Source organism: Nicotiana sylvestris, chromosome 7 (assembly GCF_000393655.2).
Source record: "Nicotiana sylvestris chromosome 7, ASM39365v2, whole genome shotgun sequence".
NCBI lineage: Eukaryota > Viridiplantae > Streptophyta > Magnoliopsida > Solanales > Solanaceae > Nicotiana > Nicotiana sylvestris.
The window spans coordinates 104,350,955-104,373,306 of record NC_091063.1 but is presented as its reverse complement, the minus strand read 5'-3'; the positions used below and the strand labels follow the sequence as shown (position 1 = coordinate 104,373,306).

Genomic DNA, 22,352 nt, shown 5'->3' with positions numbered 1-22,352 from the left:
GGCACCATCACAGCCCCGAAGTTGGGGAACGTTCCGGGTCGTGACACCCTCTCCATTAGTGATAAGTAAAATGTTGGAAGACAAGCTAGATCAGGTAGTAGAACTAAAAGATGCTCGTTTTCCCCTTTCAGTGCAAGCCTATCCGCCACTATATTGATTACCCTGAACATGTGCTTGATCTCCTGCATTTCTATTGGCTTCAATAATGACATGCAATCGTTAACAAGAGAAGAGAAGTCACATATATTGAGTCAGAGTTGTTGATCATTTCGATAACCTCTGTGCAGTTGTAATGACCGAAAATATTTTTTCATACTTATTGCGAGATTAAAGAATTATTTTTTTTAGTTATTGATGAGCCATATATAAGTTAACGAAAGAGGATTTATTGTAATATACTTACTCTGTTCACTTTTACCTATCCATTCTTGACTTTGCACATCACTTAAGAAATAATAAATAAAGTGCATAATTTACAATGATACCCATATTAATTGGTGTATAGATTTAATGAATTTTGAAAATGATTTGGAATGAGTAATTAATGATAAGAGCAAAAAAGGAAAAATAAATTATTTTTCTCGCAAAAGTGGACAAATAAAAATAAAAATCTATTTTTTAGAATAGTGGACAAGTAAAAGTGAACGGATGGAGTATAAAATAGGATAATAGTTAATTTGCTAGTGGACCATTCAAAGTTGTTTAATCGTGGGCTTTAAGACAATAAAAGAATTGGGCTGTGAGACATCCCCAGTCCCAATTACTGCCCACGTTTAAGAGAGTATTAGTTAAACTAATCTTATTCTAGCAGTGAAGAGAAGCAGCAAAATAGATCAAGAGCATTGGGAATATTGAAGGCACGTCAGAAAGCTTTTACTGTGAAGATCTTTTACAACTTTATAGGAGTCCAGGTATGAATATTAACTTTAACATGCACTTTGAATTTATTTTATCTAGAATAAAAGTGATGGCAAAATAAAGTGTATAAGCTAATTAATGATTAAAGTGGTAATTACAGAACCAAATATTATAGCAATAATTCGTAAACTGTAAAATTAGGTAGCGAGGAATTGCAAACTAAGAACTGGTTTATAAATGAGTTATTTGGACTTTACTATCTTAGAACACTGGTGGCTAAAGGATGATTAAGTGTTGTTGTTGGCGTAGCAAGGTTAGTATGTTATATTCCAGTGTAATATAATTAAGCTAATTTAACTTGAGAAATTAGGAGCAGTAGCAATTAATTGTCTTTAATTATGATAGAAAGAATCCAAGTAATTAAGTATATCTACTTATACGCTTCAGTAGTACAGTGAATTAATATGAGTAATATGGTTACCATGTATATGTTGACAATGATTAAGACAAGAATGTGGACAAATTAGTATAATAATAAATAAGTAATGACGAGAACAATGATTAAGAATTTAACCATTATATGAAAGTTATGAGATTATGCATGTTAGAAAGAAAACAATGGTATAAGTACGTGAAGTTCATCTGGGACGTTAGCATTGCAGCGTTACAGTGCCTCGTTTGGCATTTAATTGTGTACCAATTTTTTTATTAATTAAATCGAGGGTTGACTTTGATTTTGATTTGTCATAAAATTATGAAAAAATTTCACCTACGCTAATTAGGATATGTCATTCAATATTTTGGATAGATTGAAGCCATTCCATTTGGTTGGTGTTCTAAATATTGCAAAGTTGAAAAACATCCCGCTAGCAAGGTAAGTGAGACTTTAAGCTTTGATTCTTGCTTTTCCTTTTCACTATTAGAAATTAGTCCTATGGCAATGGCTGAAAACCGTTGCAATAGAGCTACTGGAACGGTTTGCGGACCGTTTCACCAGGTCGCGTGGCAATAGATCTACTGCAACGGTTTGTGTAACCGTTGCTATATTACTATCTATTGCAACGGTTTTTCCTTCCTTCTATTACCACGGAATTTTTAGTCAATTGGAACGGGTTATAACCGTTGCAATATCTTTATGCAAAGGTTTATTAAATCTATTGCAATGCCAAAATTATGATATTGCAACGGTTTCGAATAACTATTGCATCGGTTTTGTCGAGACTAAAAGCTAGTATAACACCTACTGCAACGGCTCACCGCACCTATGGCAACGGCTCACACATGCTAGCCCGGGTGTAAATAAATAATTATGCATAATAAAATGTAATACACCAAAATTTATATACATTACAAAATAAAACTATTCATAAACAAAAGCATAATCCAAATTATCCAATTGATAATATCCATAAGAGCAAAATACAATTCAAAAGTTAGCATAAGTTTCAAAATGAATGAAATTAAAAGATTCCTAAAATATCTAAAACTTCAGCAACAATTGAAATCTTCTTAACAAGGTCTTCACTGTTTTTGTCTGTAACTTTATCATTTACTTCACCTACAAAAGATGACAAATAAGAGTATGAGATAACATTAAAGTCATGTTAAACATTTTGACAATGCTACATGATTTATCAGCTCATCAATACTCAACTTTTGTTACTTCATATAGACTAGTGATAAAAGCATAAGTATATAAATGATTTGATATAAGATTTTATCTTGTTTCCATTTTATTTATTATTCCTGATCCGGACCCCACGGAAAGAGGAATTCTATCCATTAAAGAAAGGAAAAAATCCAGGAAGTCACTAATCCTTTCTTTGATCGGCCTTCCCCAGACCAGAACTGAACCGAAGGTTAGGCCGACTACTTTAGTAGAGCAACACCTAAAAAAGTTGATTCATGGCTGCCATCGAGTACTGGGTACATCAACTTTCACAAATTTCACTAAGAAGGTACATATATACTTAATAACTACACAAATTTTCCATGTCAAGTTTAAAAAATCTTTTCCATAACCAAATTATGTTCTCTTTTTTTTCTCCTTATAGAAGAAGAATTGGTGTTGCTAGAAGTATATGCAAGTATAAAGGGGTTGCTAGGTAATTAAACCCATTGCACCTTGTCCAGTCGCCAATATTCCAATCCTTTACTACCTTTTCGTTCAAAAGAAACAAAAGTATCTTTGAATTGAATTAATTTCAGAAATCATCACAGTAAATATGGGAATCAGACGAGTTTAGAAACAAAGATCTGTACTTAGAGGTACTTATAATAAGTACTTTATTTCACTCCACATAATTTCTTTCAACTTCTGATCTAATCAAGATCATTAACAGAGAAGGAAAAATTTTAAACTTGGTAGTTATCTAGGAATAGATGAGTAGTAGTTGCTTCACATGAATTGTACATGAGAATAGACCATCAAATGTAAGAATGAAAATATCTTAATTTAGCAAAGAAATCAAATATAGTAACTTGCTGTGTAGAGTCAAATAGTTACCATAGTTATTATCACAAGTACTGGAAATTTTAACTTTCTACATCATGTGTTTTTTTCCCTTTTAATCTCCTTTGCCCCCCCCCCCCTTTTTGTATCTTAGATTAAAGTTCTGGTGTTTCTGTACAAATATAGCTTTCTCCAGTAATCCTTCTCACGAGAGAGATATTAAATATGTACGTATCATGGGTGTTTATAGTAGATAGAAAGTTATAAGAGGAAGAGAAGGAAGAGTAGAGTTGGTGTAGCATCTAAAATAAATACTGACCTTGTTTGTTACTACTAGTAGAAAGATGAACGATGAAATATTTGTTGAATAGCAGTTTGAGGTGCAGAGGTATCGATCTTCTCCCAATGAACGAGCAGCAAATATAGCTAGCATTTCAACCACGTTCGTAATTTCTTGTCACAAATTCTCTTTTTGTTTCTCTAGTTTTACTTGTAAATTTTATTGAATTCTTTGATGCATCATGTCTTTAATTTTCTCTATTTTTTTTATTCAACTTCTCCTGAGTAACATTTATAGAGGCCCAGAACCTCCAACTTTTCCTTTCAAAACTGTTTTCGTAACCCCCGCCTATACAATCTCATGCGTCCACGATGCTTGGATTCCATGACTGATTGATTTTCATCTTCACTTTCTTGAGTTGGTCCATCTTGGGATATTCCTCCATCTTGTGGTTGTATATTAAAGTACTAACAAATAATCAAATTGAAGATTTTATGCCAAGCCAAAACAGAAAAATAGCAACAATATTTTCAAATTAAAAACCATAGAAGAATCTCTAAAGTTATGCACATTAAAACCAAGTGTGAAATATTCAATTAAAACAACTATGACAGGTGTGTTAGCCATAAAATCAAAAGCATCATGACAAATCAATTCAACTGCCAGGGGTACAAAATTGCTCAAAATTGTATAACTGTTCCTACTTTCCATGTTATCATAATTATCTCGTTAGCTCTAAGCTGGACATGTCACATGACGTTGTTGGAAAAAAACGATTTTACAATTGAACTAACAAGCAAATATAACCATAAAAAATATACATGTCATGCAAAATACTAAAGTAACATGGCAATCTTTATAACTTTTGATGGATCAATTTGATACTGAATTACTTGTCTCTTAAAATTGTAAAATGAGGCTACAAGGCATTAACTATTAAAGCAGAATATTCTACTAGAATTAAGTCAACTAAGAAATGAGAAAAAAGAAAAACACAATGATGCTTTCAAACCCGCAAGACCAACTTCATCTATTACCAGGTAAGAGTTTGGAGCCATAGTTAGCTAAAAGTTAATAGGAAAGATTCATGTGAGAGTCATTCAATTAGTTTTTCTGTACAATTCTACCTCCTAAACCAAGAAAAACACAAAATAAGCATATGAAACTCATTCTTAACAGTAATCCAAAGACGACCAATGATAAAATACACCTACACTATGGTCTTAGATTTTTTTGTGCTTCTATAGATGATTTTACTGACTTTCTAAGATGATTCATAAGAAAGAGTTGATAATGGATGATTAGCAGCTACTAAAACCCACGAATAGCCTTCAAAAATGGACAGTCAATCAATTATAAAGATGCAATAAAGAAGAAAAAGAACCCTAACAGATCCCCAATTTTAAGAATAAAGAGCAAAAATGGAAGAATTTTAATATGAAAAATCCTAACATGTCCCTAATTTAGATTCAAAGCTTCAATAGAAATAAAAATGATGAACTCAACAAGAAATTAATAAGTGGAACAAGAAAGGGATGATTAATTCAAGAAGAAACCCCCAAATCTTAAATACATTACCACACATCTTAAATTAGGGATTTCAAATTTTTGCACCTTTAACCTGCAACAAGCAGTAGGTAGAATACACGAAATCTAAGATTGCTAAAACATCTATCCAAGAAAATACACTTACCGGCGTCACCCAATAGAATTTTACAGTTACGTACCGACAATGATGTACAGCTACCGGCAGCGAGATGCTATATACATACAGGTTTCCAAAGCTATTTGGCACAGATTGTGGTGATAATTTACGGCTACAACTACTGATCATGGCTTTGGGATGATTCTTCCATAGATCTCAAGAGAATACTAGAGTTTTTCGGAACAGACTTTGTTCCTTAGGTCTTTGAGTGCGTTGAAGTTATTTGGGGTTTTAGGAGTTTTACAGATGTTATAATTAAAATAAAAGATAAAAGATAAAAAATAAAATAATAGTGTTGGACAAGCTTAGTGAAATGGGGGAAAAAGAGGAGGGAGCAATACACCGACCCAGTATATACTTTTAGCCTAAAATCCGTCGCCAAAGATATGTCTATTGCAACGGTTACAAAATCGTTGCAAACATTGATGCTACAACAACGGTTCCTAGAAAAAGGCAACGGTTCTATATCTAAAGTGTCTCAAAAGCACTTAGACCCTTAGGCAACGGTTACATCAATGTAGTGAAAACCGTTGCAGAAAAAATCGTTGCAATAGGCCCAATTTCAAGTAGTGAAAACCCATTTTGAAAGTATGTTTTGTTTGCCCGGTCCATGTGTTTGGACGAGCATGTGCTTGGCAGAATTGGTGATCTTCGACCAGCCGCAAATATATATTATTTTGTGAAAAAGCTAAAATTATTTGATAAGTGATTTGTGTGAGGCATAGCCTCGTGCTATGGCGTTCGGGCATTAGAAATTTATTTCTTCGCTGCTGTAATATTTTTGGGGCATTGTGTATGCTGACGTGATATATTTGGAGCATGTTGTCGTGGACTAGTCGGGGTGTTTGGTTAATTTCCTTCACTATCGTTTATGACAAGTCCTTAGTATCGATTGTGATCAGATATATAATGTTGTTGTTGAATATATGTTTGAACCTTATGGGTAGTTATATGGTGAAATAATTTCTGTGCATATTATTTTTGTGCTCGTTGTGTGTTTGTATTTTCTAACACTTGTTCCAGGGGTATTTAAAGTAGCGGGTTGGGGATCTTACTGGGTTATATTTACATATAACTCACTCCTTACATGCATGTCCATGCAAATACTATTGATGAGGACGAGACTAGTGGTTGAAGAGTACGTGAGCGGATTCCATTGCTGAGATGAGCCGCCACATTACTCGAGGAGGCTATTTTTCAGCTTTTCCTATTTTATGTCTTTCATTTCTTTTGAGATTTACATGCCAGACAATAAAACTCACATAACTCTTTAGATGCTCCATGGTCTTAGTATGGAATTTTGGTTAGAGATTTATTGCTTGAGTGTTCACCAGATTTTACAAATAAATTATATTTTTTGTTGGATAATTATTTTGTATTTAGTGATTTTTAATGCATTTAGGCTTGTACGTATTTCTCTCAAGGCTTATATAAAGGTTAAGACTTATATAGAGGTTAAGAGTACATAAATTACTTCGCCTGGTGTATGGTGTTAGTTGTGTGTCAGTCACGTCCAGGGAATAGATTGGGATGTGACACCAGTCCATTTCAATTTCTATTGGATGGAGCCATTGGGCGTCTGCCCCTATGAGTCCCTTGTAGAAAGTCCACTGTTCTGCATGGATACGATTGTTTGTGCTAAACTTCCATAATAGCCAAGAAACATAACCACCCTTGTAATTTTTTATTACTCCTATTCCCCCAACGCTCACAAATACTAATTAAACGTCATTTGAATTTTAACCAGTGCTAGATAACTGATATCATGCACAAGTTTGTACCTATATGGCTATATAGTAAGGATGCGTTATGACAATTGACAAGTGATGCGTTAGTATGGTTGACGTACTATTTATTGGTAGTACGTGTTGGAGTTATATTTAGGCCACACTTGACTATTCTGTATGTATCTAATTATTTGTATTGCTTAATCTCCTTTAATTATTATTTTTTGTAACTATTAGATGTACCCGTGCGATGCACGAGCAACATTAAAAAATATTAATTAAATTAAATTGTGATCGGACTTGTTTGAACAAATTAGATTGTATTACTTTAATAAATTTCAGTTGTCATCTTATTTGTCAATGTAATAGAAGATACATATTTTATTACTCTTGAAATATTTTTTTTTATTTTAAATTTTATCCTATTGTTCTCAATAATATTATCTGAAATTTAATGAATAAAATTTCTATTAAATTAATGAAACTTATATAGGCATTTAATTATTAACTAAATAACTAATATGCTATGTGGCTTTTTTCTAGACTGCCACTTGGCTTAAGGAGATGGATTTTTCGTTTCTTTTTAATAATATATAGATTTATTATTTTATAGATATTTAAATTCAAAAAATAATAACTAATAATAAATTATTAATTAAATAACTAATTATTAATTATTTATGCCATGTGGCGTTTTTCTAAGTTGCCACTGACTTGAGGAGATGACTTTTTCCTCTCCTTTTAACAATATATATAAATTGGTTAGACCTGAATGTATGTGGACTTGTATATAAATGATTAGTGGTTGCACTTTGGGACCAAGTTGCCTATTTTAGACAGAAACATCTCCCGTCTCTTTCTCGAACCTTCCCTCTTCTTCTTCGTTGAGTCTGTGATTATTTCATCAAATTCAACAGCACGTGAAGGAAGCATAAGATTGATTGAACATTAGAACCATAAAGAAATAGATTCGAGATAGTATATAACATTTTAACCCTTAGTATATTACTTCACGTTTCAATTTGTATGATATACTTTGCTTTTTAGCATGTTTCTAAAACGAATAATATTTTTGTATATTTAAAAATAATTTAACTTTAAGCTTTTCATTTTAACTTTAATATAATAATTTATAATCATACAACTATTTAAAACTTGCTGTAAATTACTACCAGTTTAAAATAATCCTTTCTTTCTCGAATTCGTGCCCAATCAAATTGCATTACATAAAATTAGAGGGAGGAATATATAACAGTTTCTCCAACTCGTAAATAGCTGGCATGTATTGCGGTACTACACTGTAAACTTCCACCTCAACGCCATTTCCCTTATTAGTATATCATAACATACTGCATGTCAGGTCATGTAATTATACTCATTTTATAAGGCTTTGTTTGACTGCTCACTAAATTTAAGAAAAAATAAGAATTGTTTTTATAATTCATGATATATTAATATTTTTATGGCTCTAACTTTATATCAGTAATAGTAAAATAAGAATTTAAATTAAATTATATTTAACTATAGAAAGTTCTTTTTTTTTTTTAGATAGACTAAAAGTAAGTGTACATGAAATAAGTCTGGGGGAAGTGTATCTCGAAAATAAATAGAATGGAGCAGCTAATTTGTTGAGTTTAATGAACACTAAACAATTCTCGATATTTTAAAAGGGTGATGCAATAATTTACATATATTAACAGTCAGCTTAATTTATCTCTTTTTCAAAATATAAAATCACGTGCATGTCATGTGACGTCATTATCCTGATAATGTTAAGGGAGGCTAAAACTGTACTCTCTCTGTTCCAGTTTATGTGAACCTATTTCCTTTTTGGTCCGTTCCAAAAAGAATGAACCCTTTCTAAATTTGGTAACAATTTAGCTTAAAGTTACAACTCTACACTTAATGAGAAGCTTTTATAACCACACAAATACTTTGGGTCCCATTTGGACTTGTTTAGGACCACAAATTCTAAAAATCTTCATTTTTTTCTTAAAATCCATATACAGTCAAATAAGTTCACGTAAATTGGAACGGAGGGAGTACCATTTCATCACATTCTAAGGTATACTCTGCTAAGGTCTAAAGTTAAGGGAGGTGAAACAGAGTTGGTGCCGAAGATAGGGGACAAAAGTCCATTTAATCTACTCCTTGCATTTTACAAAATTGAAAGAAAAGAGAACATCACTTGGGGTGTGTTTGGTATCAAGAAAAATATTTTCCATGAAAAATGTTTTTTTTAGAAAATATTTTCATGGAAAATGAGTGGTTCTATCACTTATTTTTCCTTGTTTGGTTGGTGAGTGGAAAACTTTTTCCGGAAAATATTTTATAGTGTTTGGTTAAAGAATAGTCGGATCGACGAGGATGTCACACACCGTATTGGGGTGGGGTGGATGAAGTGAAAGTTGGCATCTAGAGTCCCGTGTGATAATAGAGTGCTACCGATACTCAAAGGTAAGTTTTACAAAGCGGTGGTTAGACCGACCATGATGTATGGGCTGAGTGTTGGCCTGTTAAGAACTCACATATCCAGAAGATGAAAGTAGCAGAAATGAGGATGTTGAGGTGGATGTGCGGTCACACTAGGATGGATAAGATTAGGAATGAAGATATTCGGGAGAAGGTGGATGTGGCTCCCATTGATGACAAGATGCGAGAAGCGAGGCTTAGATGGTTCGGACACGTACTAAGGAGAAGCCCAGATGTTGCGGTAAGGAGGTGTGAACGACTGGTTTTGGAGGGCACGGGAAGAGGTAGAGGACGGCCTAATAAGTATTGGAGAGAGATGATCAAGCAGGACATGGCGAGACTTCAGATTTCCGATGACATGGCCATTGATAGGAAGCTACAGAGGTCGAGTATTAGGGTTGTAGGTTAGGATGTAATTGAGTCTTTCTTTACTTCGTACCTTTGTGAGGCTAGCCTGGTAGAGTTTTTATCGAAGTTAGTTAATGGCAATGTTGCATCTTACTACTCTTTTATTTTTCATAGTGTCGAGTCTATGTATCATCTATCGCTTTTGCTTTGCATCTACTTTCTCATTTTCATGATGTTATTTTTCCTATAGTTTCTACTAGTTATACTGATATTGTCTCTTTTCGTCTTCTTGAGCCGAGGGTCTTTCGGAAACAGCCTCTCTGCTGCATACACACTACCCTTCCCAGACCCCACTAGTGAGATTTTACTGGGTCATTTTTGTTGTTGTTGTTGCTTAGAGAGTAGAAAATATATTTTTGTGCTAATCTTCTCACCCCCTGCCCCCAAGTCCCCATGTTTCCTTCCTCCCCCCTAATTACCCAATGTTTTAGGACTCTATTTTCTTCAACTATTTAATTATTCTCCTAAAAATTCACACAAAACCAAAGGAACTAATGTGTTGCTTTACTTTTTTTACGCAAAACAACGTTGAAATTTATGCTCCATAACTATAAAGAAAATACTCTTTTTTTGGTTGAAAAAGAAAGTACTCTTTCTACAACATGAAAATAAAGTAATCATTTTATTGCAATAAAAGAAAATACATTTTCTACATCATGAAAAGAAAATACTCATTTTATTGAAATGAAAAAAATACTTTTGCTACATCATCAAAAGAAAGTATTTTTTTTTGTTAAAATGAAAAAAATACTTTTTTATATCATGAAAAGAAAATACTCATTTGTGAAAATGAAAAAAAAATCTATTTCTAACATTAAAAAAGTACTATTAATAATATTTTTATTTAGGGTGGCGGTGGAGTGTGATGGGGGTTGGGATGGGGTTGGTAGGTGGGGTGTGAGGGTGGGTTGGTGGGGCTGGGGAATAAGGTGGGAAGGTTAAAAAGAGTTTTGGAATATGTTTTCCCTTTTTCTTCGTAGGGAAAATATTTTTCTACAATTGGAGAAAAATGAGTTCATGAGGAAAATATTTTTCAAAATATTTAAGCCAACCAAACATAAAAAAATTGAAAAAGGTTTTCCTTCGTACCAAACACTCCCTTGATGCCGAAGTTTTCTAAGGTGAGTTTGCAAAACAATACTTGAAAAAGGAAGTTTGCATTTATACCGAACTGATCTACTTCTATTCATGAAATCCAAGAAAATAAATGTAAGAAGCGTTACAATTGCTACTTCCCACATTTTGCGGTGAAGATTGTCACAATTCTTATCCGTACTTATTCAGTACCTTACTCTCCTACTTACAACTCACTATTAGTACAATTATTATGGCAAAAACCAAAAAATTAATTAATGGAGGTTTTCCTTAGTTGAGAAGCTGGAGTAAACAGCACAGTTATGGCTCTCACCTCATTTTGTTTTGCTTGATGTCATTACTTCGGCAAACTCTTGGTTGTTTACGCCAATTTGACTTTATTAACCCACCTCCCCCTCCTCCTCCCCCCCTTCCCCTTTTTTTATTCTCATCTAATTTTTTTTAAAATTTATTTTGAATTCTTTAGATTTTGGCTTTGCAGGAGAAAACATGATTCAATATTGAAAAATCAATATTTGCTGTTAAACCCTTTGAGAATCCTGCGTTGTACTTCTTGGGATTTAACTTTGGAATATATTATAATGAAAAGGAAAAGAGAAATAGTTATGTTCGATAATTCGGTTGTCACTTTGATTTGTTGGATATCAGTTCGACCAATTATTAGAGTTAAATTGGACTGATATGTGAGATTCAAATTACTTGAACACAAAAATTTATCAATGCAGGTTAAGGAAGCATGCATGCACATTGACGAAAGATGGTGATAGTAAGTTCAAGTACATAAATGACTTCTGATCGTAAAGATAGATTTTATGTTCTCTTACCTAGGGTAATTAATAACTACTACTAATTCAAGGTTTCAAGATTTAGCCACTTCATTCATTTAATTTTTTTGCCTCCGGAAACATAGATTTAAGATAGAAACTCTAACCTTTTGTAGATTTTCTATCTAAATAGTTCTGTATATGCTGCATTAGCTGCAATACAATTTCACATATAATTTTCTCTTGTATTCAGCATACAATTTCACAAAAATTCAATTTGCTAAAACGATTAATATTTGACACCGAATGTAGTTAAAAAATATTAGCTCTTATCCTTCTCACGAAAGACCAAAGACAAGACAAATACACATGTATAAATATGAAAAAAATTCAGTTTGCTAAAACGATTAATATTTGAGATCGAATGTAGTTAAAAAGAAAATACGCTCTTATCCTTCTCACGAAAGATAATAAGACAGATACACATATATAAAGATGAAACAAATTAAGTTTGCTAAAACAATTAATATTTGAGACCAAATATAGTTAAAAAGAAAATAAGCTCTTATCCTTCTCATGAAAGATCAAAGACAAGACACAAATACACATGTATAAAAATGAAACAAATTGAGTTTGCTAAAACGATTAATATTTGAGATTGAATGTAGTTAAAAAGAAAATAAGCTCTTATCCTTTTCACGAAAGATCAAAGACGAGACAGATACGCATGTATAAAGATGAAACAAATCCAATTTGCTAAAATGATTAATATTTGAGGCAGAAAAAGAAAAAACAAAACACACTTGTTCTTCACAAGAAAGATCAAAGACAAGACAAATACTCATGTGTAAATAAAATAAAATATTGAATCCCAACTCATCTCCTTAACTATATAAATTAAAGAGGTTGAGGTGGTTCCATTGTGCATTTTCATCCCAGCATCTTCTCTAGGCTCTTCTTTATTATCCTTTATACCAACTCAGCCAGTTCCAAATCTTCCATTTTAATGGAGATTGATTCAACAAACCATGAAAAAGCTGGTATCTTCACCAGCTGGTGGAGCCAGCTCAAGGGATTTCCCAGGAAGTTAAAGGACAAAGCTAGGAACATTGCTAAAAACACAAAGAAGATTGGGAAAGATGATCCTAGAAAAATTTGGCATGCAGCTAAGGTGGGACTAGCTCTTACTTTAGTCTCATTTTTCTACTATAACGGGCCGCTTTATCATAGCTTTGAACAACCAGTAATGTGGGCTGTCCTGACTGTGGTGGTTGTTTTTGAATTCACTACTGGTAATTTATTTAATTTTTTCCCTAAACACATTGCTAGTTTTGGTCTAATTTATCATCCAATTTGTTGATATCATTTTGTTTTCTTCTCTTTCTCGAGAGAATTAATAGACATATTAATTGATGTTTATTTTAAAATTCAGGTGCAACCATATCAAAGAGCATAAACAGAGGTACTGCTACGGCACTGGCTGGTGTATTTGGTGTTGGAGCTAAATATTTAGCTGGCCTCTTGGGAAATGAAGGGCCGGATCCTATAGTTCTTGGGGTTTTGGTCTTCATTGTAGGTAAGAAATACAAGCATAATAGTATAACCTATTTCTCAAAATTAACAAAATGGACACAAATCATTAAATTGTTCCACATAATGAAATTAATTAAAGACTCCGCTTGTTCATTTATTCACATCAAATGTTCAACCCATTTCACCATGCAGGCTCTGTAGGTACATATACAAGGTTTTACCCCCAAATTAAGAGGAGGTATGACTATGGAACCATGATCTTTGTGTTGACCTTTAGCTTGGTCGCAGTCTCAAGTTACCGCTCCGAGGATATTTTGACCGTTGCTTGTGAGCGGTTAGCGACCATTCTGATTGGCGTCGCCACCGTCATGACCATTTCCATGGTTATTCGTCCAGTTTGGGCCGGGGATGATCTTCATAAGCTTGTTTGTACCAATCTTGAAAAGCTAGCAAGTTTTTTAGATGGTCAGTGGATATATATATTCCTGTTTTATTATTTTAATTAACCTTCCGTCATTACAATTTTTATGAAAAGTTAAACTTAATTCTCTCCTTAATTTGCAGGTTTTGGAAGTGAGTATTTTCACATTTATGAGATTGAAGGGAATGGTGGAGGTACCAAGAGCAATGAAAAGGGCTTTCTTGAAGCCTTCATTAGTGTTATTGGTTCTAAGGCCACTGAAGAATCTTTAGTGAGTAAAACAAATTAATATCCTCACTAGTTAGACTTTTTCATTCTCAAGTTCCATCAATCTTCAGAGAGGCAAAAAGAGGTTATTTATTTATGTTTGACTTGTTTTGAGGAGGACCAAGGTGACAAAGGAAAAGCAAGCATTAATTTATTCTTGCCCTTTTAATCCCGCCCTTTCTTTACCAATTTAGGTATAGCATGAGAGCCAATTCATATTTACTGATATTTGAGTACTAATTATTAAAATGAAAAACGATTCAGGCAAATTTTGCATGGTGGGAGCCCCCTCACGGATCTTTCAGGATTAGTCATCCATGGAAACAATACTTGAAGATTGGTAGTCTTGCCAGAGAATGTGCTTGCCATCTTGTAGGTCTTACTGGCCGCTTAAATTCTAAATCTCAGGTAGATATAAGTTGAACACTCTTTCTTAAAGACCTACTTCTCCCTCCCCTTTCCGCGTGTCATGCATTGAAGGGTGCAACACGCCTGCGCGTGTGGATTACAGGTAACAGTTAAACGAATATTAAAAAGTTAACAGTATCCGACAAAATTAAGGAATGAATGTAATTAATATGTCGGTTTTTTTATTGTATTTTATACATAAAATGAAGCGCGGATAATAAAAACAATTCTTTCCAAAAAAAAAACATAAAAGCTCTTAAATAACACTAAAGTGCACATATATTAGTTGTGACGACATATATGCATAAATGGTGAAATGAAATCCTTGACTGGCAGGGAACCTTTTTAGCTTAATATCACTCTGTCCTTTAAAAAGGAATGATATTTTTTTATATTTAATAATGATAATTTAATTTTAAGCTTCCTTTTTGTCCTTAAAGAAATATTTGATAGCCATAAAAATATTTATGGCATGTTTAGCCGACAACAATTTCACATATTTTTTCTTTCTTTTAAATTGTATGCTCAGTTAAACAAATGTCACATAATTGAGACTGAGAGTGCTGTAAGTTTGAATCTCTCAATAAACAAAATGGATTTGCAATAGTCCATCCCCATTTATATACACCAATTTAAATCTGTACAATCTTATTAATTAGTTATCAAAATTTTAAACTTTAACATTATTTATTAATTTCTCTTCCAAACACTAATATGATATTTAAGTCATACTATTAACATATAAACTCAATATCCAACCATATATCATCGTGTAAAATAGGACTAATTAAGACAATATAATAATTGGTATTTTTTTTTTGGGCAACTTGCTGATATTAACTAATATTTCCAGGTACCAACGGAATTCGACAGGAGAACAGAAGAAGTATGCAAAAGAATGATCACGGAATCTAGCAAAGTCTTAAAGGAACTTGCGTTGTCCATTAAAACCATGACGCAACCTTCTTCTTCCTTCATGGAGGAAACCCACATGCGTAACGCAAAAAGTTCCATTGATGACCTTAAAAAGACACTCGGTACATCCAAAACTTTCTTCCAAAATGACGAATCAAACGTCATGGACTTGGTCCCAGCTGCATCTGTTCTGTCCACACTCATTGACGTCACCAAATGTGTCCACGAAATCTCCAAAGCTGTTGAGGAGCTTTCAGTCAAAGCAGATTTCAAGAAGAAGAAAGATTCGCCTTCTTCTTCTTCTTCTTCACCGCCCCCGCCTTGGTCCCAGTTGCTGCACCGTGGAATTGTGAATCCTGTCATGGAGGATGACGTCGAGAGTGGTGATTTCATTGTGATTGAGATAGGTGAAAACATTGAATCAGCAGAGAAAGTGGAAATAGAGGAGGCGAATCCAGCCAATAATTCGCTAGCTGCAAAGAAAGAAGAATCTGTTGTTTGTGAGATACATGTGGTGGAGGAGGTGAAAACGGAAGAGAAGAAAAGAGAATCTGTTATTATTGGGGTACGTGAAAGCAGTGCAGCAACAACAGTGGAGGAGTTGAAAATGGCACAAAAAATTATGAACTTCGCCGATATTACAAAGCTTTATGACAGCACACAATTTTTCGAACCAGTTGAAATTGGGGTACGTGGAAGCACGGCATTGGTGATTACGACAGTGATGGAGGATGGCATAGGAGGAGGTGAATCCATCCCATGGAGAAAAGGATCGTCGGAAATAGACAATTGTAAATAGTAGCAAATTGCAGTGTAAAAATTAGACAAAGGACATAAGAGAGTGAAATTTGTTCCGGTAGTTTTATTTCACCCCTAGTGATAAATGATAATAAGAGCAAGTAAAGTGACGAAGCAGGATGGAGAGTGTTAAACCGTAACTTTCCTTTCAATATTTTGTATATGTAATACAAGTTATTTTGTGCGTTTAAATTCTCTTCTTTTCTCTCCTTTTCCTTTTTTCTGTTTTAGGATGCTAAAGTTTTCTATGCTAGTTTTTTCATATACACAAAAATAAATGAAACGGGGACTTGAAATATATGCTAACAATTAAATAAAAGGGGAAACGTAAGTTCTTAATCCTGACTAAATTTTATTACAGCGGAAATATTTTAACTAAAGAAAACAAGGTAAAAGCATAATTAAGTTGCAAACAACAATGTTTAATAAAATTTCCAATATATAGGCATAGAGATTGTTTGTCACACCTCAAAATGAATTGCAATATGGTCGCCACCCAGTGCCTACCAACTTGCACCGAGTGAACCGTAATGATATTGTACATACTTAAATCACCCTCGCGTGATCCAATATAACTAATTAATAATAAGTAATTAAAGTGAAATAAATATAAATAATTTTAAGTGAGCCATAATTATAAATGTCACTAGTAAATCCTTTGAAGTAGACATAACCCAAAGTAATACAAGTCTACAAATGGAATCTTTATGACGTTACGAGTGAATACAGAGTTATAGGTCTAGCTAGCGCTATACAAAAGAAACGAAATACAGCAACATGGTTCCCAAAATCTCAAAATGAGTCACCAAGTGTGTGAAGGGTGCAGGAATCCTAACTCGCGCGCGGGCTATGATACAATGCTAAACCTAATATCATAACACTGTATATGGTTAGAATAAGGTTTGCCCGATTTTGCCATTTAATCGAGATCAGGTCAGAACACGAAGATAAAGTATCAAGCTCGAGAATCGAGGTACTCGTCGAGATCAAGGCCAATAGTGATCATAACTATATATGATCGACTTTGAACGAAGCACAATAACGGAAAGGCGAGATATCCGTAACCGGTCGAAGATCTCAGCGGAAATCCCGGAACAGATCAAATCAAGGGCGGTTGTTTAGGCTAATCATGGAATTTATTTCTATAATTAGAGTTATATCATAATTAGGATTCCTCTACTATATAAAGAGGAGTCCCCATCATTTGTAGTCACCTTATATTCACGAATATCAAAGCAATATAAAATTTCCTAGCTTACCTTTTTGTTCATCAGCTTGTGATATCCTTTACTATTCTGGCATTAATTTGTTCGAAGGAATACGAGCTCGAGAGCTTAATTATGTTGCATAGCCGGTTTGCTTTATTTTCATTGTCAATTCCCATTGTTCATCTTTATATTTATCCATTAGTATTAGGTGAATCACACGTATCCTTGAAATCATATTATAAGTTTAATTGTTATCCAATTTTTAGGATAACCAGGTTGGCGCCTACCGTGGGGCTAAGGATAATAGTGATTGCCTAGTATTAATCCTCATAACACACATTGCTTTTACACTTGTTCTTGTAAGTGTCTTTGGTTTCAGGAATATAATCAACATGTCAAACTCTCAAGCAGTGCCCACTCACACAGACACCGACCTTGGTCTTCATGGCGAGAACGAGCACATAGTCGCCTCGGGAAACAGAGTACCTACAATCAATCCCGATGGACCACAGGCCGTAGATCCAGTCTATGTCAATTCTCGCATTGCAATTCATAGAACTTTATGTGCCGATCCTGAAAATAGCATCCGCAGAGACGCCCGGGCAGCCGATCAGAATGCACAAAGTGGTGAAGAAGCCGGGATTAGACTTCGAATGATATTTGAAATGTTGCAGACTCAGCAAGATGCGATAACACAGCTCCAAAATCAGAATCGAGCGCCAAGCATAATCGAACTCGATGCATCACACGAAGTTATTCAAAGGGTCAAGCCTATACCGAAAAAATCAAACGATAGTGGATCGAGAACTGACTCCACCATCATGAAAATGCTCGAGGAGCTAACTATATGGATCAAATCCGGAGAAAAGAAAATTGAGGCTAACGATAGAAATGTAGAAACATATAACTCACGGGTTGATCAAATATTGGGGGCACCCCCGATTTTTAAGGATTTGGATTCGAAGAAGTTCGTGCGGAAGCCTTTCCCACTGAGTGCGGCTCCGAAGCCCATTTCCAAGAAATTTTGCATGCCAGAAATTCCTACGTACAATGGCACCACTAATCCTAATGAGCATGTCACTTCTTATACATGCACAATAGAATGAAATGAATTAGAAGATGATGAAATTGAATCTGTTCTGTTGAAAAAACTTGGAGAAACTTTATCGAAGGGGGCACTGATATAGTACCATAATTTGCCGCCAAATTCCATCGATTCTTTCGTTATGCTTGTTGATTCGTTCGTAAAGGCATACGCCGGAGCAATAAAGGTCGCAACTAGAAAATTGGACCTCTTCAAAGTTAGACAAAAGGACAACAAAATGCTGAGTGAATTCGTATCTCGGTTCCAGAAGGAACACATGGACCTACCCCCAGTCACCGATGATTGGGCTGTTCAAGCCTTCACTCAAGGTTTGAACGAGCGAAGTTTGATAGCATCGCGATAACTAAAGTAAAATTTGATTGAACATCCATATGTGACTTGGGACAATGTGCATAATCTGTACCAATCAAAGATCAGAGTTGAGGACGATCAGCTAGGAGCCCCTTCCGGTTTTGTTTACCCAAATAGATCCAAAAGGCAGGATTCAAAGAGACATCGACAGAGAGCCCTGATCAAATAGAGATCGATACCAACCATACATCGTAGATCGTAGAAATAGTGGACCAGGACGTAATCCCGTTCGGAATGATCTAAGGAATGATCGAGGACAAAATTCTCAAGGGCTTATGAGTAAGAGTGGCTTCGATAAACATGTCGAGCCCAAGGAAGCGCCACAGTTATCAGAATACAATTTTAGCATCGATGCATTGGATATTATATCAACCATTAGATGGATCAACGATACTAGATGGCCCAGACCCCTACAGTCCAACCCGGCTCAAAGAAACCCTAATCAAATATGCAAATACCATGGAATCCACTATTATAAAACAGTAGACTATAGGCAATTAAGGGAGGAGGTAGCTCATTTATTCAACGAAGATCATCTTCGAGAGTTCTTGAGTGACCGAGATAAAATTCATTTCAGAGACAGGGATGCAAATAGGAAAAACGAGCAGGAGGAATCGCAACACGTGATTCATATGATCGTTGGTGGGGTCGATATTCCTCAAGGCCTAATATTTAAATGCACGAAAGTTACAATCACAAGGGAAAAGCGTACCCGAGACTACTTACCAGAAGATACCTTATCTTTCAATGATGAGGATACAGAATGGATCGAACAGCCTCACAATGACGCACTAGTAATATCTATCCTTATGAATAAAATTCAAATTAAATGTGTGTTGGTTGATCCAGGTAGCTTGGCAAATATTATTCGGTCAAGGTTCGTAGAGCAACTCGGCCTTCTGGATCAGATTGTGCCCGTAGCTCTAGTACTCAATGGCTTCAACATGGCAAGCGAAACCACCAAAGGGGAAATCATTTTGCCAGTAAATGTGGCCAGAACTATCCTGGAAACGAAGTTCCATGTAATCAAAGGTGATATGAGATAGAACGCGCTGCTCGAAAGACCTTGGATTCACCATATTGGGGCAGTACCTTCAACGCTTCATCAAGTCTTAAAATTCCCAACATCGGAAGGAATAGAAACAGTGTACGGCGAACAACCAGCAACCAAAGATATGTTCGCAATTGATGAGGTATTACCAGTATCGACACTAACATCAACAACAGGACCAGAATCAAAAGAAAAGCAGGAAGTCAAATAGCAACCACTGTCGCCGGCCTTGATCAGATCGGAGTAGCAGGAAATTATCGAGGATGATGATTATATGATATCTCGAACCTTTGTAATCCCCGATGATTCCGATGCCACGAAGTCAACGGTTGAAGAGTTAGAGCAAGTCATATTGATCGAGCATCTTCCCGATTGAAAGGTATACCTAGGCAGGGGGTTAACTCCCGAGCTCAGGGAAAAACTCATTAAATTCCTTATTAAAAATATGGACTGTTTGCTTGGGTCCACCTTAACATGACAGGGATCCCACAGGAGATTACCACTCATCGATTGAGCTTGGACCCAAAGTTCAGGCCGATAAAGCAAAAGAGAATGCCACAATCCGAGGTAAAGCACGCATTCATCAAGGATGAAGTAACCAAAGTTCTCAAAATAGGATCCATCCGGGAAGTAAAATGTTACACCCCGTGTTTTCGTACGTGAAAGTATGCCATAAGTAAATTGATGAAAACTCGAAAATGAGATTATTTTAAGATTATAAGCAATTTATGCTATTTCAAATAAGTAATGAGTACATTTGTGAAGTTAAGAAGGTAAGCAACTTGAAGAAAATGAATTTCGTCAAAGTTTGACATTTTAGGATAAAATACGGCTCAAGCTAAAATATCCAGTATTTATGGACTAGTACCATACCAGGTACCACAAGGCCATGATAGTAAGGTGTATAAGGTATGTTAAAAATGAGTAGTATTTTAAATAATTTGAGATAATTCTTAATTATATGGGTAATTGGTTAATTACCGGATAACAGAATATTACCTAATTAACTAATAAGTTTGGGATAAGATTAGGACCCACCCCCAGGTGGAAGCTTTTGCCATAACATATTGTGACTCTTACATTTTTTAGATAGGTGGCATGAATCCATACATGAATCCAAAATGAGTCTTTGAGAAAGAAGGGGCGGTGGCAGTACTTAAAACCAAGGAAATATAAGAGTTATATCTCTTTCCTTCCATTCACTTTATGGAAGATATACATATAACAATCACACATTATTTTGGTGTGAATAAGGGACAAAAAAACGTTCAGATTCCCTTAGTTAAGGATAAATCTTTGGAAATTCGTGCAACAAAAATTTATCCAAGTTTGAATGATTGATCTACGACCTTCTCGAGATCTTATGAGCAATTATGGTATGTTAAGGCTATCCCTTCTTTCTTTTTCGCATGATCCAAATGATACAAAAGAAATGAGCAAATGTACAGCTTTCACAAATGACTCTATTCATAGAAGTATTAGAAGTGCCTATGTTCTTGAATTCCTATATGTCTTATTATTCCATCGTCTGTTCATGGGTCTCAGAAAATACGTAAATTTATTTTATGATATTAATAAGAGGCATAATGGTCTTATGACACTCCGAAAGATTTTATTGATATTTCTCATGCATTGCATTCATTTACATTGACCCATGACCAGATGGTATTATATACGCGTATATATGTATATTATATGTATATGGAATATGGGAAAAGGTCACGGCGTTATATACACACCACCACCTGATCAACTGGTATACGTTGATGATTTGCCTATAGTGTTCGAGATGATATGATGGGGTGCCCTCAGAGGCTTGATGATGTTATGAACGCATATACCTATGCATGACATGACATTTATACGCATATGCATGTAATTATAAAAATAAATTCATTCATAAAGCTATGCAAACGTACATGTCGAGTTTTTTACTCCATATTTCTCTCATGTCTATTATTTATTGATTTTCATTCCTTACATACTCGGTACATTATTTGTACTGACATCCCTTTTTCTTGGGGACACTGCATTTCATGACCGCAGGTCCCGATAGACCGGTCGAGAGCCCTTCAAATAGGCTATCAACTCAGCGGAAGATGTTTGTGCGCTCCATTTGCTTCGGAGTTACTTGTTTGATTAGTATTATTTAGACATGTTTTGTTTGGTATGGCGGGACTCTGTCTTGACCTTTATGAAAATTATGTATTCTTAGAGTCTTGTAGACAGATGTTATGTACGTAAAAAATTGTATGGCCTTGTCAGCCTATGTTTAGTGTATGAGTGGTTATTTTGGTCTTATAGGCCCATATGTCTTATGTATAAGTCGGTATCACATGTTGTATTCTAATTATCTCACGGTAGCCTTCGGGCTCAGTTATCTATGATAGTATGACATGAAAAGATATGTTATGTTGGTACTCGGTTGAGTAAGGTATCGGGTTCCCATCGTGGACCATCGGTTTGGGTCATGACTAAAGTGGTGTCAGAGCAGTTCTATCCTAGAGAGTCCACAAGCCGTGTCTAGTAGAGTC

The 22,352-nt window shown here is 34.9% G+C and overlaps 1 protein-coding gene and 1 long non-coding RNA gene across 3 annotated transcripts; one reads left to right on the top strand and one right to left on the bottom strand.

The window, feature by feature from the left end:
* Nucleotides 1-2,201: 2,201 nt before the first annotated feature.
* LOC104242261 (uncharacterized) lies at nucleotides 2,202-5,673 on the bottom strand. Of its 2 annotated transcripts, XR_011401223.1 has the most exons (3): nucleotides 5,318-5,619; nucleotides 3,630-4,057; nucleotides 2,202-2,416 (listed from the first exon to the last, which is right to left on the bottom strand). It is a non-coding gene; the product is annotated as an uncharacterized lncRNA (long non-coding RNA). The 2 variants fall into 2 exon arrangements; XR_714947.2 differs by having other exon boundaries at nucleotides 3,630-5,673.
* A 7,094-nt stretch (nucleotides 5,674-12,767) lies between these two features.
* On the top strand, nucleotides 12,768-16,104 carry LOC104242264 (aluminum-activated malate transporter 8-like). Its single transcript, XM_070152032.1, has 7 exons — nucleotides 12,768-13,053; nucleotides 13,194-13,337; nucleotides 13,487-13,759; nucleotides 13,859-13,986; nucleotides 14,247-14,390; nucleotides 14,920-14,955; nucleotides 15,244-16,104. The coding sequence occupies exons 1-7, from the start codon at nucleotides 12,768-12,770 to the stop codon at nucleotides 16,102-16,104; spliced, it is 1,872 nt and encodes a 623-aa protein (XP_070008133.1).
* Nucleotides 16,105-22,352: the final 6,248 nt, after the last annotated feature.

Bases quoted from the DNA above. Each gene is read 5' to 3' on its own strand.
- LOC104242264 (XM_070152032.1), top strand. From the start codon at position 12,768: ATGGAGATTGATTCAACAAACCATGAAAAAGCTGGTATCTTCACCAGC. The intron at 13,760-13,858 runs GTCAGTGGATAT...CTTAATTTGCAG, and splicing joins GCTAGCAAGTTTTTTAGATG to GTTTTGGAAGTGAGTATTTT. The intron at 14,956-15,243 runs GTAAGTTTGAAT...TAATATTTCCAG, and splicing joins TAATTGAGACTGAGAGTGCT to GTACCAACGGAATTCGACAG.